This window comes from Didymosphaeria variabile (assembly GCF_027946475.1).
Source record: "Didymosphaeria variabile strain IMI 356815 chromosome Unknown scaffold_8, whole genome shotgun sequence".
Lineage (NCBI taxonomy): Eukaryota > Fungi > Ascomycota > Dothideomycetes > Pleosporales > Didymosphaeriaceae > Didymosphaeria > Didymosphaeria variabile.
In genome coordinates this window covers 76,459-93,858 of record NW_026611627.1, presented here as the reverse complement: position 1 = coordinate 93,858, position 17,400 = coordinate 76,459, and the positions used below count along the sequence as shown (strand labels likewise).

At 47.9% G+C, this 17,400-nt stretch overlaps 5 protein-coding genes across 5 annotated transcripts; 3 read left to right on the top strand and 2 right to left on the bottom strand.

Annotated features, from left to right (window-relative positions):
* Positions 1-46: 46 nt before the first annotated feature.
* N0V89_010268 (uncharacterized protein) lies at positions 47-1,508 on the bottom strand (the record flags this gene model as incomplete). Its single annotated transcript, XM_056219012.1, has 4 exons — positions 47-292; positions 365-907; positions 956-1,096; positions 1,188-1,508. The coding sequence occupies 4 exons, from the start codon at positions 1,506-1,508 to the stop codon at positions 47-49; spliced, it is 1,251 nt and encodes a 416-aa protein (XP_056066139.1).
* Positions 1,509-4,358: 2,850 nt separating this feature from the next.
* N0V89_010267 (uncharacterized protein) lies at positions 4,359-4,908 on the top strand (the record flags this gene model as incomplete). Its single annotated transcript, XM_056219011.1, has 3 exons — positions 4,359-4,424; positions 4,477-4,530; positions 4,579-4,908. The coding sequence occupies 3 exons, from the start codon at positions 4,359-4,361 to the stop codon at positions 4,906-4,908; spliced, it is 450 nt and encodes a 149-aa protein (XP_056066138.1).
* A 647-nt stretch (positions 4,909-5,555) lies between these two features.
* Positions 5,556-8,730, top strand: N0V89_010266 (uncharacterized protein; the record flags this gene model as incomplete). Its single annotated transcript, XM_056219010.1, has 3 exons — positions 5,556-5,948; positions 6,002-6,058; positions 6,106-8,730. 3 exons carry the CDS (start codon positions 5,556-5,558, stop codon positions 8,728-8,730), a joined length of 3,075 nt encoding a protein of 1,024 aa, XP_056066137.1.
* Positions 8,731-10,700: 1,970 nt separating this feature from the next.
* On the top strand, positions 10,701-12,027 carry N0V89_010265 (uncharacterized protein; the record flags this gene model as incomplete). Its single annotated transcript, XM_056219009.1, has 3 exons — positions 10,701-10,799; positions 10,855-11,516; positions 11,565-12,027. The coding sequence occupies 3 exons, from the start codon at positions 10,701-10,703 to the stop codon at positions 12,025-12,027; spliced, it is 1,224 nt and encodes a 407-aa protein (XP_056066136.1).
* A 577-nt stretch (positions 12,028-12,604) lies between these two features.
* Positions 12,605-12,940, bottom strand: N0V89_010264 (uncharacterized protein; the record flags this gene model as incomplete). The annotated part of the gene is made up of 1 exon (XM_056219008.1): positions 12,605-12,940. The coding sequence occupies one exon, from the start codon at positions 12,938-12,940 to the stop codon at positions 12,605-12,607; it is 336 nt and encodes a 111-aa protein (XP_056066135.1).
* Positions 12,941-17,400: the final 4,460 nt, after the last annotated feature.

Genomic DNA, 17,400 nt, shown 5'->3' with positions numbered 1-17,400 from the left:
TCGTTCAATCCTCGTGAACATAAAGGAACCACAAGACCCGCCTTTATCAAGGAAACATCGGCCCGCAGGTAAGCACGTGTCTCCTCGCGAGGACTAGCACCTGTGCACTCGTCAAGCCAAACCTCGTCCCGATCATCATCAGCCTGCCGCTGAGCCAGTCGCGCTGAGCCTGCGGCACTGTCTCCGCGTTTGCGGCGACGTAGAGCGGCCAGACGAGGGAGTACCCGCCGAACGCTTCCGCGGCGTTTCGTTCTTGGCCGAGTTCTTTGGCCATGGGCTGGAGATCGTAGTTCTACAGGTTCGTTCCTCGAATTAGCTTGTGTTTCTCACTCATAGATGAATAGTACAATAAGGGGTGCTTTACCATGTGAAAGGGCACGCAGGCAGATATCTCGTCGACCATTTGTTGGATGACGAATACGGCTTTTTCGTAGTCTGCGGTTAGGTTGTGCTTTGGGTTTACGGCGAACCAGGAGACGCACGCCATGATGACGCGCATGCAGAAGACTCTGCATACGCGGTAGTCGTTTACGATACTGGCGAGGTGGACGTCGTGGTATACATGCTGCTCGCCTAGCCAGCGTTCTGCCGTTGCAGGATCCTCCACCGGCTCGTTGACGATGCCGATGGTATGGTGGTGCCACTCTGGGGGCAGCGTGAGGTACCATTGCTGTAGGTTGGAGTCGACGAGTTGGGCGAGTTCGAGGACGGAAAGGCATTCGGCCTCATAGGAGACGTTGTATGGGGTTTTGGTCAGGGTGTTTGCGCGGGAGCGGATGTTGGGTAGCTCGATGCAGATTAGGGTGAGGCGGTTCGCGGCGTTTTCTTCGGAGAGCGGAGAGGCTAGCCAGCCGGTGGTGCCGGGGAAGGTGTCGATGGGTTTGGAGCGCTGGACGCAGGATGTAATCTAGACGGCGAGTTAGAAAAGAATGTTGTATTGGTGAGATGCGTTTACCATCATCGTTCTGACTGCGCGGAATACATCGTGGCTCATGGGATCATCGAATTGATCGGTCCCACGCAGTTTCGTTAATGCAACTGCACCGTCGACATGGTTGCCCCACGCGGTAATCGTATCATCCGTGCTCATGATGGTCTGCCTGCTGTCAGCCTTCTTCCCATGCAACCCGCACGCTCAAAGGAAGGAAAACTACTGAAGACCTTGCTGAAGTAATGAGCCGACTTACTTCATACAAGGAGAAGAGCAACGTCGCCAGTACACTCTCATCGGATTTAGCTAGGTGGGGATGTTTAAGATCTTCATTGAGTCTGCGGATGGCTTTCCCGTACGTGGTAGCAGCATCGCGTAGAAGATGCTGCCTTCCAGGGTAGTTTCCACACGTGGCAAGGGCTACGGCGCTAGTGGCGAGGTGAAGGGCGGAAAATGGTTGGGCGCGGTTATACAAGGGGACGAGTAGTTCGAGGTAGCCGCGCAAAGATTCTGCTTCTTGAGGGAGGGTGATGAAATTTCGGAAGAAGAATGGAATGGCTTCAAATTCGGGGGCCATTACTATGGTTGCTGGGATGGAATGGTCGAATTGCCATATCAAGTCTTGGAAGGTAGATAAGCCGGAAGGTAAGGCGAAAGGCGGGGTGAGTGCTAAGCTTTGATCTGGTTCCGAAGTCGGTAATGCCTGAGATTTCGAGCTCTCGATTTGTGGGGATGGCGTGAAGCTGACCGGTGTGCCCGGAGATCTATCAAATTTCAGTCATGCTCATCTATGGTACCAATTCATCGATAAGCCATTGCCCTTGAGGCTTCAGGCGGAAGTTTAGCAGAAGACGCGGTGCCTTGAATGACCGCAGATTCCCTATACATGGGCAAACTTGATTGGAGAAGGGACTTACACCGACCGGCTCTCCTGGCTCTTGTCACTCCGACCACTTCCCTTTCTGGCCTTCCTTGCGAGCGCTTTGTTCTCATCCCGAAACATGAGATCAAACTCGTCCGGATAACCTGGACAGACTCGCCCGCTCTTCTGGCATTGGCTGCAGATTGGACGTTTCTCATCGCACTGGTGCAAAGTCAGCCACATGCAGATTGTACGATGCGATAGGCCCGAAACGACCTGCAGGGAGGCACAGAGGGCGGAAATGATCAACGCCACTCCGACTTTGTATAAGAAGGCTAGGAGGGAAGAGATGAATGTACGAAATTATCACAACATACTTTGATCCTTCGACTCTTGCACATGCCACAACCCTTGGAGGGCTTTCCCGTGTACACCATATTGCTATCTCTTTCAAAGCCAATCCGCACACTCAAAGTAGACCCTAAAGAAGGTAAGAAAGTAATGCAAAAAAACAACAAACTAAGAAGCTTGGAGTGACCAGTCCAGCGATCGCCAGCACAAAGTACCACCAGCAGCAGCTATATACAAAGATCCGGTATCTTGTCGTTCGATGATGCACAGCAGGGCACTCCGCCTCTGACGCACACGAATACCATCAGAACCACGTTGGACGTGCTACTCAGCCAAGCGGTCGTCAGTCTGGGCTTCCCGTTCCAAATCAGCCCTGCAAAGGATCCCAGTGAACGCGTTTCTGCAGTATTGGAGCGGCACGATCGTCTGGTGTAAAGGTCAAAGCCACACGTGGATACCGTATTGTCCGACTCAATCGAATGGCCGTTTATCCTCGTTCCGCGCGCGCCGGCTATGTCGGGCGCGAAAAGCTGGGGCGACGACAGCGGTCAAAGGTAAGCGGAAACGAGTGCGAACAGACGACTGAGCCTATGAGGATGCAGTATGGAGTACCGAGGGTGTAACAATGCAGAATGCATTTTGGAGCGAACAACGCTTGTTCGCAAACCGCACTCATAGCTGGTCGTTACCGGCGGTCGGTGGGTTGGCTGCGCTTAGCTTTTCTCGCAAGCATGACCCAACGAGGCAAGGCGCGATCCCTGGTTTCTACTAAACAATGTGGCGCAGACCTGTAAACTCCTCGACCGACCGAGCGAAAACACCGTTTGGAATTCAAAGGCTGCTGCCTGAACGCCTGACGCAGCGCAATATGCTCTCTTCTAAGGCACGTACGCAATGCAGACGCGCAATGGCTCGTATAAACAAATGCGAGGCTCAATGCGGCCACATGGCTGTCCACTTCTACGCGAGTTGCGACACCTATCCCGGAAGGCCGTCACGCCAACGGACGCTGTCGCTGTACGAACTGCTGTGCTATTCAGGAACACTGACGTAGCAGAATCTCGGCGAGGTACACACCGTATCTGGTGCCAGCGGAGAGTTCGTGGACCCAGACCGGCGGACGATCGTCCGCTCCGCCGTCCGAAGTGCCGTCTCCGCAAAACCAGCAATCCGCTTTTTCCATTTTCTACAGGGTGATCTCGCACAAAATGCATCGAAGACGGAATCGGAGGAACTTCAGTCGGTTCTAGTCGGCCGGCGTCGCATTTTCGGCTCCTACAGACCCTGGCCTTCTAGATGGTATACCGCAGCTCCTAGTTTCCGCCCCATGTCATCGTGGCTGGAGGCGAGGCGCACGTCTCATCGCTTTTCTTGACGACATTCGCTTACTGAGGCGTCGCGGAACAGTGTCTACATGCCGACATGAGATTAGCGACGGGGGCGACATCTGACATGAGGCTGGAGAAGCTGAAGAAGTTGAAAGAGAGGGTACTTGGCGCAACGTACTCCAGATTAAGCCGTGCATGGTCCGGGGCGGTGTCATGCAATGTGACAAGCTCACCAAGCAGAATGGTTCCAACGGCGATCGACGCAGGGCTGCCTACATGGAGATCAACCGACCGTCTATCCTCAGCAGCGCTAGGCGATCATCGCTCTACGAGTTCACACTTCAGCCTCACCAGTCCATCTCCGTGATGTCTGAACACGTTCATCATGTTACCGCATTTCCTCTTGGTCCGACAGGTCATCACAGCATATTCCGTGGGCAATTGATCTTGCACTGATTTTGAGTGACTCTTACTAACAGCCCATGATCCTGTCAGTCCTTTGCATGACCATTCAAATCACTATGGAGCTATTTGCTCTTTCCTTAAAATGATTCACTCAATTACGATATCCACCACAGCTATTCCGGCGCTTGTCAACCGCGGTCGTGAACGATGTGAGCAGGTGAATTTCAGACTGCAACTTGCTTATCTCCCGCTGAATGAGTTCACTTTCACCAGGTCACCTAGGTGAAGGCACAACGGGAAGGCACGACGGACCAGCGCAATCTCCCGTCTTCGACCTTACTGACTCCTCGTCGCCCTCGCACCTTCTCGCACCTTTGCACACCTTCACCGTCCCATCGCACACGTCGGAGTAGCATTGACATCCTACGCAACGGTTCCTTCTGAAATCGCTTCCGTGTTCGCTTCCTACCGCATCTTCACTATGTCCGACACCGAGATGCACAATGGCACCGGCAAAGCCAAGTCTGCCTGGACCGACAAAGAGCGCGTACGCAGCAACCTGGTCCTTCTGGGTAGCTTCGCTGCTAACAGTGCAACAGCTCGTCTACCTGCTCGGTGTCCTCGAGAGCGCGGGCACGAAGCTCGACTACAAGGTAAACATCGACTACTCATTTTATGGTCACTTTCGCTGATGCATACAGAATGCTCCTCGTCCCAATGGCCGTAGCGAGATCGCGTGCGAGCGCATGATCGGACGCATCAAGACGGCGTACAAGGCCGAGCTCGAGGCACTCAAGGCGGGTCAACCCTTTGGTAGCGAGTCCACTCCGCGCAAGAAGCCGGGTCGAAAGGCCAAAGGCGACAACGAGGGCACTCCGAGCACTCCCAAGCGCAAGGCCAAGGGTGCTGCTGAGGAGGGCGAGGACGAAGATGGTGGCTCTCCCACGAAGAAGGGCAAGAAGGCGGCCGACGCTGAGATCAAGGCTGAGGTCAAGGACGAGTTGGACGATGAGATGAATTTGGTTGAGTGAGAGACAGGGCGACGAGGATTGAGCACTCTGTTGGGCTGAACTTGTCCGACTTCATCACAGTGGCTCCAAGGAGAGAACGGAGATGCTACTGATTGACCGTCAAATCATGGCTGTCGCTTCTATCTGACATTGGAGTCAGAAGCAGCATTCGATTGAATACAATACCGTCGAAGGTCGCGTTTCACATTGCATGCATGTCGTGATAAGAGTACGCCGGCGCAGCCCCAAGAGCGTGGAAGCGGGATCATCGCTCGGGCCGGCTAGTGAACCCTGATGCCTGCGCTCTTCTGCAGGCCGACAGCAGGGCCAACGACTGCATTGCAGCGCACCGCCAAAGGAAGAGTTTGCTGCTAGTCTGGGTCTTGCCGGATTGTTTACACGTGTATCTGTGTGTCTAAGTAGAGGAAAGGACGAATTGCGCGACTGCCCGCGCATCGATGCTTAGCCGCCAAACTCATTCTGTGGCTTTCAAAAGAAGTTTCGCAGCCGTCGCCTCTTCTCCCTTCACTTCCCTCCGCGCCGTTGCCCGTGCCAGCGCATTCCACTCCTTCGCTCGCATACCCTCCAGGCCACCCCTCGCTGGCGCCTTCCGTTGCCTGCTTCGCGCACCGATACTCTTGCACCACCGCCGCCTCACGACGCACCTCATGCCTGCCGAACACCATGGCGAGCACACGGACACTCGCTCCAAGCGCAAGCAGCCGCCCACGCCCTCCAACGAGCGTCCCATGAAGCAGATCAAACCCGAAGACGGCCACACGCGCAACGGCACATACGCTGCTGCCTCGCCAGAGCCTCTAGCCCACGAGGAAACACCCACGCCCAGCTTGGACGTCAGCATGGACGACCTCGCCCCGGCGCACATTGCGGGCGCGCTCCACGACACGGCCGAGTGGCAGAATACAATCGAGACGGTGGTCAAGAGCGTCGTCTCCATTCACTTCTGCCAGACGTGCTCGTTCGACACCGACCCGGCCGTCGCGAGTGAGGCAACGGGCTTCGTCGTTGATGCGGAGCGGGGATACATTCTCACCAACAGGGTTCGTAGCCATGAGTGGATATTTGAATCAAGAGTCCAGCTGACGAACTACAGCACGTTGTTGGAGCAGGGCCATTCATCGGCTATTGCATCTTTGACAACCACGAAGAGGTAGGTCAGCCGCGTGACACCATGATGGCCGGGCTAACATTTGACAGGTCGATGTCTTCCCAGTATACCGCGACCCCGTACACGACTTCGGTATCCTTCGCTTCGACCCCAAGAAGATCAAGTACATGCCCGTTACCGCGCTCGAGCTGCACCCCAAGAAGGCACAGGTCGGTGTCGAAATTCGCGTTGTTGGTAACGATGCCGGTGAGAAGCTCAGTATCTTGTCTGGCGTGATCAGTCGACTGGACCGCAATGCGCCCGAGTATGGCGAGGGATACTCGGATTTCAACACAAACTATATACAAGCTGCTGCTGCGGCAAGTGGCGGCAGTTCTGGCAGTCCTGTAGTCAACAAGGATGGCTTTGCAGTCGCACTACAGGCCGGTGGCAGAGCTGATGGCGCGGCGACAGACTATTTCCTTCCTCTCGACCGGCCATTGCGGGCTCTGGAGCTCGTACGCCAGGGCAAGTTCGTACCGCGGGGTACTATTCAAACGCAGTGGATTTTGAAGCCGTTTGACGAGTGCCGCCGCCTAGGTCTATCGCCCGACACAGAAAAGGCCGTCCGAACGGCATTCCCGAAAGAGACGGGAATGTTGGTGGCCGAAGTCGTTCTCGAGAACGGCCCTGCGTCCAAGAAGGTTGAGGAGGGTGATGTCCTCGTCAAGGTCAATGGCCAGCTCCTGACACAATTCGTACGACTAGACGCCATGCTAGATGACAGTGTTGGTGGCAAGGTATCGCTCACCATACAACGTGCGGGCGAGGATCTCGATGTCGAATTGGACGTTAATGATCTCCACGACATCACTCCGGATCGCTTCATATCGGTTGCCGGTGCCTCTTTCCACGATCTTTCCTACCAGCAAGCTAGATTGTATGCCATCTCACTCAAGGATGCTGGTGTCTACGTATGCGAGGCTGCTGGATCCTTCCGCTTCGCCGAGGGCTTCACATCTGGTTGGCTCGTCCAAGAAGTCGATAACCATCCTACGCCCAACCTGGAGACTTTCATCGAAGTCATGAGGAAGATCCCAGACCGGAAACGAGTAGTCATGGTATACAAGCATTTGCGCGATCTCCATACTGCGAACACAAGCATCACAACGATCGATCGACACTGGCACGCTAAGATGAGGGTGGCCAAGCGAAACGACGAAACGGGCCTCTGGGACTTCACTACAATAGCCGACGCAATACCCGCTGTACCCCCGATTCCTCGGAAAGCAAACTTTATCAAGCTCACGTCGAACTATCCTGCTGCCGTCGATATCGTCCGCAGCTTTGTGCGCGTGCACGTCCACATGCCCATCAAGCTAGACGGCTTCCCCAAGAGCAACAAGCAAGGCTACGGTCTCGTCGTAGATGCCGAACAGGGTCTTGTCCTCGTCTCCCGAGCTCTCCTTCCCTACGATCTGTGCGACATTTCCCTCATCATTGCAGACTCCATCTTTGTCGACGCAAAGGTCGTTTTCATGCACCCTCTCCAGAATTACGCCATCATAAAATACGACACGTCGCTTGTAAACGCGCCAGTCAAGACACCGAAGTTTGCGACCGACTTTATCAAAAAGGGCGACGAGACAGTCTTCTTCGGCTTAAATCAGAACTTTAGGCCAGTCGTGACCAAGACCACCGTCACGGATATCAGCACGGTAGCCATCCCTGCTAGTGCTGTCACACCGAGGTATCGCGCTACTAATTTTGATGCTATTACCGTGGACACGAACCAGGCTTCCCATAGCCATTCCGGTGTGCTGGTCGCCGAAGACGGCACCGTGCAAGCGCTATGGCTTTCGTACCTTGGCGAGCGTACGTCTCAATCAGGGAAAGATGTCGAATACCACCTCGGTCTCGCTATCCCCATGATTCTGCCCGTCCTTGAGCAGATCAAGAGCGGAAAGACACCAAAGCTACGCATCCTCAACGTCGAGTTCCAGACCGTGCAAATGAGTCAGGCAAGAGTGATGGGCGTACCCGAGGAGTGGATCGAGAAGACAGAGCGTGAAGATCCAGAGCGGCACCAGCTGTTCATGGTGCGCAAGGTCGACTCCGGACATGAGGGCGGTCTCATGGAAGGCGATGTCTTGCTCACCCTCAACGGCAAGCTAATTACCCGCGCGCCGGATCTGGATGTCATGTACGACCATGACTTCCTAGACGCGGCCATTGTGCGGAAACGCCAGGAGATGTCCCTCAAGGTCCCGACCGTTGCCACCGAAGACCTGGAAACCGCCCGCGTGGTCAACTTCTGCGGCGCAACGCTGCACCGTCCTCATCAAGCTGTGCGCCAGCAGATCTCCCGCATCCACTCCGATGTCTACATATCCAGCCGCTCCCGTGGTAGCCCGGCGTACATGTACGGCCTCGCACCCACAAACTTCCTCACTCACGTCAACAACGTCCCTACGCCTGATCTCGACTCTTTCCTGACGGAGGTCAAGAAGATCGCCGACAACGAGTACTTCCGCCTCAAGGTCGTCACCTTCGACAACGTGCCGTGGGTGGCTACCATGAAGAAGAACGAGCACTACTTCCCGACCATCGAATACGTCAAGGACGCAGAAGAGGAACTTGGGTGGAAGAAGATCATCCACGAGGCGGATGCGGGTGGCGCGAGGGAGGAGATTGCGCCGGCGGAGGTGGAGGGCGGTGGGGAGGATGGCGAGTAGGCAAGGCGATAACGAGGCGAGCTGGAGTGTAATTGTATGTGTTTCGTTAGAGACGGACGGACCGGATTGGGGTGATACCCGCGCTGGTTGTTGGGCGTTGGAAAATAGGTGGTATTGGAATGGAATAGTGGATTGGACAGGACATTTAAGAGACTATTGTGTAGGATAGAGGCAATGCATAAGATGGTATCTGTTGTTCGTCCTCTTTAGACTTTAAGGCTTCCTGACCTGTCTTGAATATGTTTGACGGTGAGAGGAATTTTTTCCATTGTTTGTGTCAGGACTGTAAGAGATGCATGCTACTGCTGTTCGCTAATCCTGGGTGTGAAGGTAGCCAGCTTCCTTAGACTCGGCCTCGCATACAGCTGGAACACGCATTGTTCAGCAGGGATACCGATGGAATATGTGGTGATGGAATGCTGATTTGCGGCACATAAGAATTTCATCGAGGTTACATTGCTTCGCAATCGAACAGCAACTTATTATGTGAAAAAGTCCAGTGCTCCCACGCCGTTCGCTAACCCAACTTATGAAGATAGGCCGCCTCCTTGTGAGCCCTACATAGTCAGAATACATATGGCGGAGGGAAGGCTGGTCCTCGGCGCGTGGAAAGATGTTTGGAACAATTTGTTTATAGAGCTGACATGCTTTATAGTTGAGAAGGCGACACTGACGCAGACGTATGAGGCGCTTTGGTAGAAGAGAGTGTCGTCTTGGTAGACTTTATTGATACGATTAAGTTTGCGCTTAGGTACCGGTAAGCCGTTGCTGACGCCCGCACAGGTTCAATCGACAGAACCTGGATAAGGTGCTGTCTTTAGGCGGAGAGTACTTTGAGAGAGGATGATCGTTGTGAAGGCGGAGGTTGTCCCTAGCATGACTAGTTAGTGGTGTAGGCCGCGTAGCTAGAGTCAGCGAGGTCAGGGCAGTGTGGATGTAGATAAGGGTGTAGAAGATAGCAGGATAGTAGTAAGATGGGTGACATAGAGGTTCATTGTAGTGATAGCTTTTAGGACTATCAAGAATTTAAGTTTCAAGTAAGAAATTACTGCTTAACAAAACGCCAATAAATAATGTCAAAGCTATTCCTCTGAACGTTACCTATGGTATGTAACAGAACGTGATAAGAAGCGCATGACAGGGAACAAGCGATGGTCGCACCGGAAGAAATCGAACTACCTCAGAGGTGGTGGCCGCTCCAGTAGAAGACATAGTCGTTTCGGCAGCCATCATCGATACCTACTTCCGAAGATCAACTCGCGCTCAAGCAAGCCGCTGCCTGGATTAATCGACCGAGGCCGAACAAAGTACAGCCTTCGCGTGCATTCCGGAAGATCGGCAACGACCTCCTGCAGCCATATCTCGAGGTCCCCAATGATAGTGTTCTCGCGGGGCATGTAGAACTGCTATTGGTGCGCGTGTTTTCAGCTGATGCACCTCATTATCCGAAGGCGCGTAGACCCCGCAGTGTTTTCAGCCTTGTGTACATATGCCCTACATTTAAGAGCGTGCATCTTCCGTGCAATTCGAAAGCCTGCTGCATTTCTTAAGACATACTATCATCTTTGATTTCACCAGACAAGCGCGGTACTGGGCCCACCATGGAATGGATACGATGGGGAATGTCAAGCTTAGGACCAGAGTTGAATGAGTATATGCGCATACATCATATAGGCGATGGACATATCCTTTCCGAATCTACCATCAGCACACGCTCAGGTGAAGAGACGATTGCTCCTGTCAAATCTGGTATCCAATGGATTCACATACCCGTGAACAGCATGGCTCTTGTAGCTGTAAGTTTCTTCCAGAACACATAGTGTGCACTTGTGCACTAGTATCAACCGCTCACTCAATATAAGCTTTGTTTTTCGAAAATCGATGCGGAGTACAACCTGCATCCAAAAATCGCCGAGTTGAAAGAACGTCCTATTCCAAGGCAAGTGAACAAGCCTAGGCATTCCAGGCACATGGAGCCGTCCTGCACCGTAGGCATAAATGCGAACCCTCCACAAGCAGGAAGCGAAAAGCCGGATGGCGAAGGTTGGTTACCGCGACTTACATTATACGTGAGGGACTATTCGATAACGATTTGCAACTTGAGATCCTTCTAACGCAGGATAGCTTCCATACATGAGCTTGGAATCGTGCAAAAGATACCGCAAACTCCAAAAGCAATACCGAAATAATGACAAAGACAACTCATACCGGATATTTTATCCAGATGGGACGACGCAACAACACACTCATACGATAGCCGATTACGTTACCTCAACGGATGTCCATCCGAGGAGAAGTCTTGATCAATTTTACTATCCATCGCTTGTCGATACATCTACGCGGGACGCCGATCAGACAATCTCAAAATGGACCGGTAATAACCTAGGAAACGATGGAAGGGAAACCGCTGCGTATGACCGTGCCTTGCTCATGGCAGATCAGCTCTGGTGCTGGGCAATCGACGACAGTAAGTTGCAAACAGCGTGGGAAGACAGCATGTGTACTACGGGATTGACGTTTGCCCTAGGAACCATTGTCTCCTGCTTTCCTTACAAGAACGGTTCTGGAAGCTCACCTAATTACCTTGGCCTTTACGGAAGTGTGAGGAAGAACGCAGTACATTGCAAGACGGTCTGGGACTTGCAGGCACTAATAGTCCGAGAAGCCGTAGGTCATCTCCTGGAACAGAACAACAAGAACGTCGTAGACCTCATAGAAACATACAAATGGGTTTCAAGAGCAAAGATAACGCAAGGGTCGCCCATGAAGATTCCGTGGTGGTTAACGTATGCTTAGGCTGCACTTAAAACAGAATGTTTTGAAAACTTCCACAGGAAGCACACCAAGGAGGCAGCTTTAGATGATAGTCAAGAATTCAAAATTGCGCTCGATGTGTCTGACATCATTGACGAGTTGAAGATGATAAGACACCTTGTTCAGACACAGAGGGATGTTCTAGCGCAATTCATTGAGGCTCTGACCCGGCTATACCATTCGGAGAGTGAAATACGGAAAGATAACCACGGCGATATGCCGACTACAGTGTTTCAACACATCGAAGTACTCGATCAGGGTCAGATGTTCGTCAACGTGCAAAAAAAAGCAAGTGTGCATCACAGTAGTGAGAACACGAAGCTCTTGGCGAAAAGCATTTCTGGCCTCGCCGCGGGTTACGTGGTAACCGCAGACGAGACACTTTTGAAGCTTCTTGTGGAGTTGGACAGTATCAGAGACGAAGCGAAATCTACTTATCAAGTGGTAATCTGGGTGATTGTTTATGTAACGACAGACGACTAAGAATTCATAGATCAACTACTTACTGGACCTTAAGTCGAATGCCGGAAGTCTAGCAGAGGCACGCGCAGCCACGAAACAAGGCCAAGCTGTAATGCTATTCACCATTATGACAATCATATTTGTAAGCTAAATTAGCTCCTACTACGTTAGAAACTGACAGTACCGCGTTTCAGCTGCCGCTATCCTTCTTTACGTCTTACTTCGGACAAAATGTGTCGGAACTGACAGGGGACGACAAGAACCCCTCATCCTGGGATCTTTGGAAAGTGGGCAGTAAGTCAAATGCTGTATTGTTGATGATGATGTAACTGACCGCCTATATCAGTGCCTATTAGTATCGCAATAATAGTTTTGGCGCTGATCATTGCGCTTTTCATCATGATACCGCGTTGGCCTCGATTGCTGGTCAAAGCCGTCTGGCGCCGAGCTCGATTGCTGGTCGAAGCCGTCCGTGGATAGGTGGGGGGATGACCCTGGAGACGATGACACGAGGAAGCGTGACTGAATAGGCCCCAATGTGTTGGAATGCTTAGGGGTCTAATTTCTGCACTTAAGTCATGTGGGCGACGGGTCAGCACTATAGATCTTTCCTCACCTTCCTCCGCTTCACCACAATTAACTGCCCAGTCTCGTCCATGCCAAGCGTTGTCTGAACATCATGAGCTTCCTCAGCCTCCACATCACCACCCTGCGCCTCCACCGCCTTCACCTGTGAAGGCTTCTTTTCATGCCAAATGCTATGCCAGACATACTTCAGATAGGAAATCTCGCCTCGGCCCTGCGCGCGCAGCTCGGCGTTCTCATCGCGTAGCTCGCGCTTTTCGACCGTTGTGACCCAGGGGATGGCGATGCCGGTGGAGAAGGCGAGGCCGCTAACTAGAACGACGGTTTCGAAGCCTGCGAGGAAAGGCATTGTGTTGAGCAAAGGGTGACTGGTTGATATTGGAGGTTGTTGCGTGTGCAAATTGGGGTTGCTGTGCTTGCAAGGTGTGTTAGAAACTGGAATATGGTGTATGGTGATAGAATAATACGAGAATTCATTGGAGGACCCATACATTGCGAGCGTCGACGAACGCGATTTTTAATCACAATGCACAGCTGCAAGAGGAGTGCTGCAAAACCTTGTTGTTCTTTTTTAAGTGCAGGAGATGTAGAAAAATATTGGTGGCTAAGAACACGACAATATCGCAGCGATGTGTTCGTGTACATCCCTTTGAGTACATCCTACCCAACCACGTTTGAGTCAATACGGAAATGCGGCGGGCACTAACCTTTCAGCGGGTACCAGACCACACAACAGAGGTGGTCTACGGTATCTGCAAAACTGTATTTTGACAACTATGGGCTCGGTTTCGCCAACCACCGAGTGGTTGCATCTTTCCACTTACAGAAGTTTGCTAGCTTATATTAATTCTCGGCTCCAATTTGACTACGCAGCTCTTAGTGCTATACAGGCCGACTTGTGCTCAGGCTATATAAGAGGCAACGTTCTGCATTAAGTTCTCCTTTGCCACACCAATGGTGTCTTCTCTGGATGAAGCATCTGTAGGAGCAGTAGCATGCCAGTGTCTTTCAACGTGTCCTCAGCACGCTCCCTCGCTGCTTGCTTACTTTCTCCATCGCGCCTCCTCGGTGACACAAAGTGATCCCGAAACATAGCAACCATGACCGCAACGTACTCAACCTGAGAGAATTTCTTTCCCGGACATGAACGGTTGCCTTCGCCCCAGGGAATATACGCCCCGTGGTCAGGCATTAGTTGTTGAAAGTAGGCTTGAAACGTACAGGAAACATGAAGTTAAGTGTAAGAGTGATGAATTGGTTAGGTGGCGGGAAGTGCCTATATAGGCTAAGCTAATAGGGTAGCTCCTACTAGCTACGTATAGAACACCTTCCACCAACAGTCCTTCTAGGTAGAGGAGTAAACGTATTATTATATATAAGGCATAAGTATGCAATCTATAGGTCCTTTATTATAGTCCTTAATTAATGATATACCCATTATAAGAACCGCTAATCGGCGGGTTAATCTAAAAAGTAATTTTAAGGTAGTTAATGTAATTAATTAATTAATTAATTAATTAATTATTAACATTAAATACTATTAGCGATTCGTGACTTTAGGTCTATAAGTAGTAGTAACAGTAACGCCTTAGTATAGATATTAGTAAGATTATCTTTAGAGGCGACGTATTTGATTATAAACTTACTAGTAGAATACTAGTAGCGTATAAAGTAATAATAAACGTTAATATACTTTAAATAGGCGCTAATCTTAGAGTCTTAAATAAGCGATAGGGCAGCTTTATTATTAACTAATAATTTATAGTAGTAATTGCTACCTATAAGTTCTATAATTACTAACTATATCCACACTAGGTGCGTAGCAGCATATAATATGGCTATATACTTAGCCTCTATAGTTAACTTTACGACGTAGGCCTATTACTTTAATAACTAGGCTAGTATAGAGTTATTAATCTTTATAAGGTAGCCTAAAAAGAACTTTATATTATCTAGATTAGAGCTAAATAAAGTATCTATATATATATTAACTTTAGCCTACGCAGTTTAGTAGATAGTAATCTTAAAGTTAATACTACCCTTTATATACCTTAATACTTACGTGGCGAGTAATACGTATTAATTAGAAGGATTTACATTATAGGAGCCTAGTATGCTAACTATATATAATAAGTTAGGGCGTAAGATAATTACGAGAAAATTAATAGATCTAATAATTAATTAATAGTGGCATTGGCGGTCCTTATTAATAGGCTAATTAGATAGCGTCTAATAGGGAAAGTAATTAGGGTTAAGTAGTATCTTATAACTATTACACTTATTTATACTATAGTAGTATAGTATAGTGTTAATATAGGTCCACTAGTGTAGATAGATATAGCAGTTATTATTATTATAATTAAACTCTAGGCTAAGTAGTAGTTTAGGGCGGCTAAGATCCTTTATATAGAATTACTAACTAGTAGCTATTATAAAGGTGTTAATTACTTTAGGGTTACTAGCTATAAGGATATTATCTATATAGACGCCAATAATAAGGTCCTTACTAATAAATACACATAGATTAAACGCCGCTAGGATAAGGCCTTATTAGTAGAGCTAGTTATAGAGAACTTTATACTATTTATAGCCTAATTACTTAAGGCTATAAAGTACTTTTTAAAGTCTTAGAACCTAGCCGCTAATACTAATTCCTAGTAGGCAGTAAGTATATATAATATACTTAAGCACGCTATTAAGGTATGCTATATTAAAATCCATTTAGTAGAGTCCCTAGTTCTTATAGAGTAATAGCCATATAATAAGTTATAGGCTATTATAGCGTATAATAGGTAAATAGGTATTATTATAATTAATACTAGGTTACTAGGAAAAGCCCTAGGTAATAAGGTGCACCTTATACTTAATAATAGTACCTTATTTATTCTTTTTTATATTAAATACCTAGCGTATACTAATAAGCTTTACGCCTAAGGGTAGATCTTCTATATATATAATATTATACGTGCTATTTATTTCGTAAGCGTAGGTCTCATAAGTAATAGGTAGTTACTAGAGTAGAGTGTTTATATTACTTATAGCTTCTATATACGTACGTAGGAGGTTTTTATCTATAGTAATAGTAGCGTATACATAGATCTCTATTATTATTAATAGGTTATCTATAAAAATTAGATCTCTTAATTCTTCCATAGCGTAAGCGTTATAAGACTCTTACGCCTTAAGTAATGGCTTAACTATTTAACCTAAATAGGTAGTTATTACTAAGGTATTAGAAGTAGGCGTTAAACGCAAAGATCCTAGTAGTACTAGTAGCACCACTAAATATAAAGATTCTTATAAGTTATATAAGTAAGTAGTAGCAGCGCATTAACGTTCTTAATATAGGCTGCTATGTAATAGGCTAGGTGTTAGGGGCCTAGTTATAGGCGGTAGTGGTATATTAGACGCTGTCTGTCCTAGTAAAGATAGTAGTTTAAAAGGAGTTTTAAATAGTAACTATAGGTCCTCTATATTTACCAGATCACGCTTAGGCTGGCGGATATTAAGTCGCTTATTTAGAGTAGGCCAGACTACATAGTTTAGTAGATTAGTATTATTATTAGTAGCTAGCATAAAATACGTAGGAGCTTTCTAGTATATAAAGAATTAGAACTTAACGTTACGTGTCTTAATAATAATATACTAGTTAGGTATATAGATATAGGCGACTTTAGTATTATAGCTATAGCTAATAAAGACGCCTTATTCTATATAGTATAGTAACTTAGAGTTAGGTGTATACGCCTCTTTAGGTATATAAACGTATGCCTTAATTCTAAATAGGTAGAGGTGTTTAATTATTAGTTTATAATTAAATAGCCACTTATAAGGCGTATAGCATAGTTTATTAAATACGTAGGGAGTAATGTTTATAAGGAAATAAGTAGTAATAATAGCTTTAGGCCAGAGGAATAGCATAGTGTTACTATTAATTATAGAGTAAGCCATTTGTATAACTATCTAGTTAAATTATTTAGCGACGCCGTTTAGCTTATAGGCGTATGGTAGCACTATATAATAAGTAATACCTTTACGTAAAAAGTACTTCTAGATAGTTAAGATAAGGTACTTACTACTATTATCTAACTTAAATTACTACAGCATAGCGTTAGTATTAACATACTTAACTTTACCGCCATTAAATTATTTCTTAGTAAACTTAATAAAGTTAGTAATTACCTAAGCAGCGTCTACTTTCTTCTTAAGAAACTTAACCTAGGCGAAATGCATATAGTTATTAATAAATAAGATATAGTACTATAAGCTATTAAGGCTCTTATAGGAGAACTTACCTAATAGGTCTAAGTATATAACTTCTAGTAGTTTAGTTAGTTATAGACGTGCTACTACGTTATAGGTAAAATAGTAGTATTTTAATTTAGATAGAGTATAAGTCTTACACTTATATCTATTAGGTATTACTAGGATAAGGTGGCCGTTACGATAGAGCCGCTATAGGTTATTAATTAGGTAGTGGCCAATAGCGTAATAGAACTTATTAAAGGAGCTAAAGTAGGTAGCACCTATTATTAAGGTTATTAGTAAGGAGCACTTTTTAGTAGGGTAATTAATTACTAGTATAACCACTAGTGCTAATCTCGTGTAACTTAGTAGTTTAAGTTAGATTTATATTATACCATTTACGTAGCGTGCCTAGAGCAGCGTCTTACCCTATTATAAGAGATATAGGTTATTCTTTTTAGTAGTAAGTTTATAATAGTTTCGGATATATACCTAGGAGAATAGGCAGGTACGGTAAAGCTTACTAGAATAGAGGGTATTAGTTAGTTTAGTAATACTTATTAA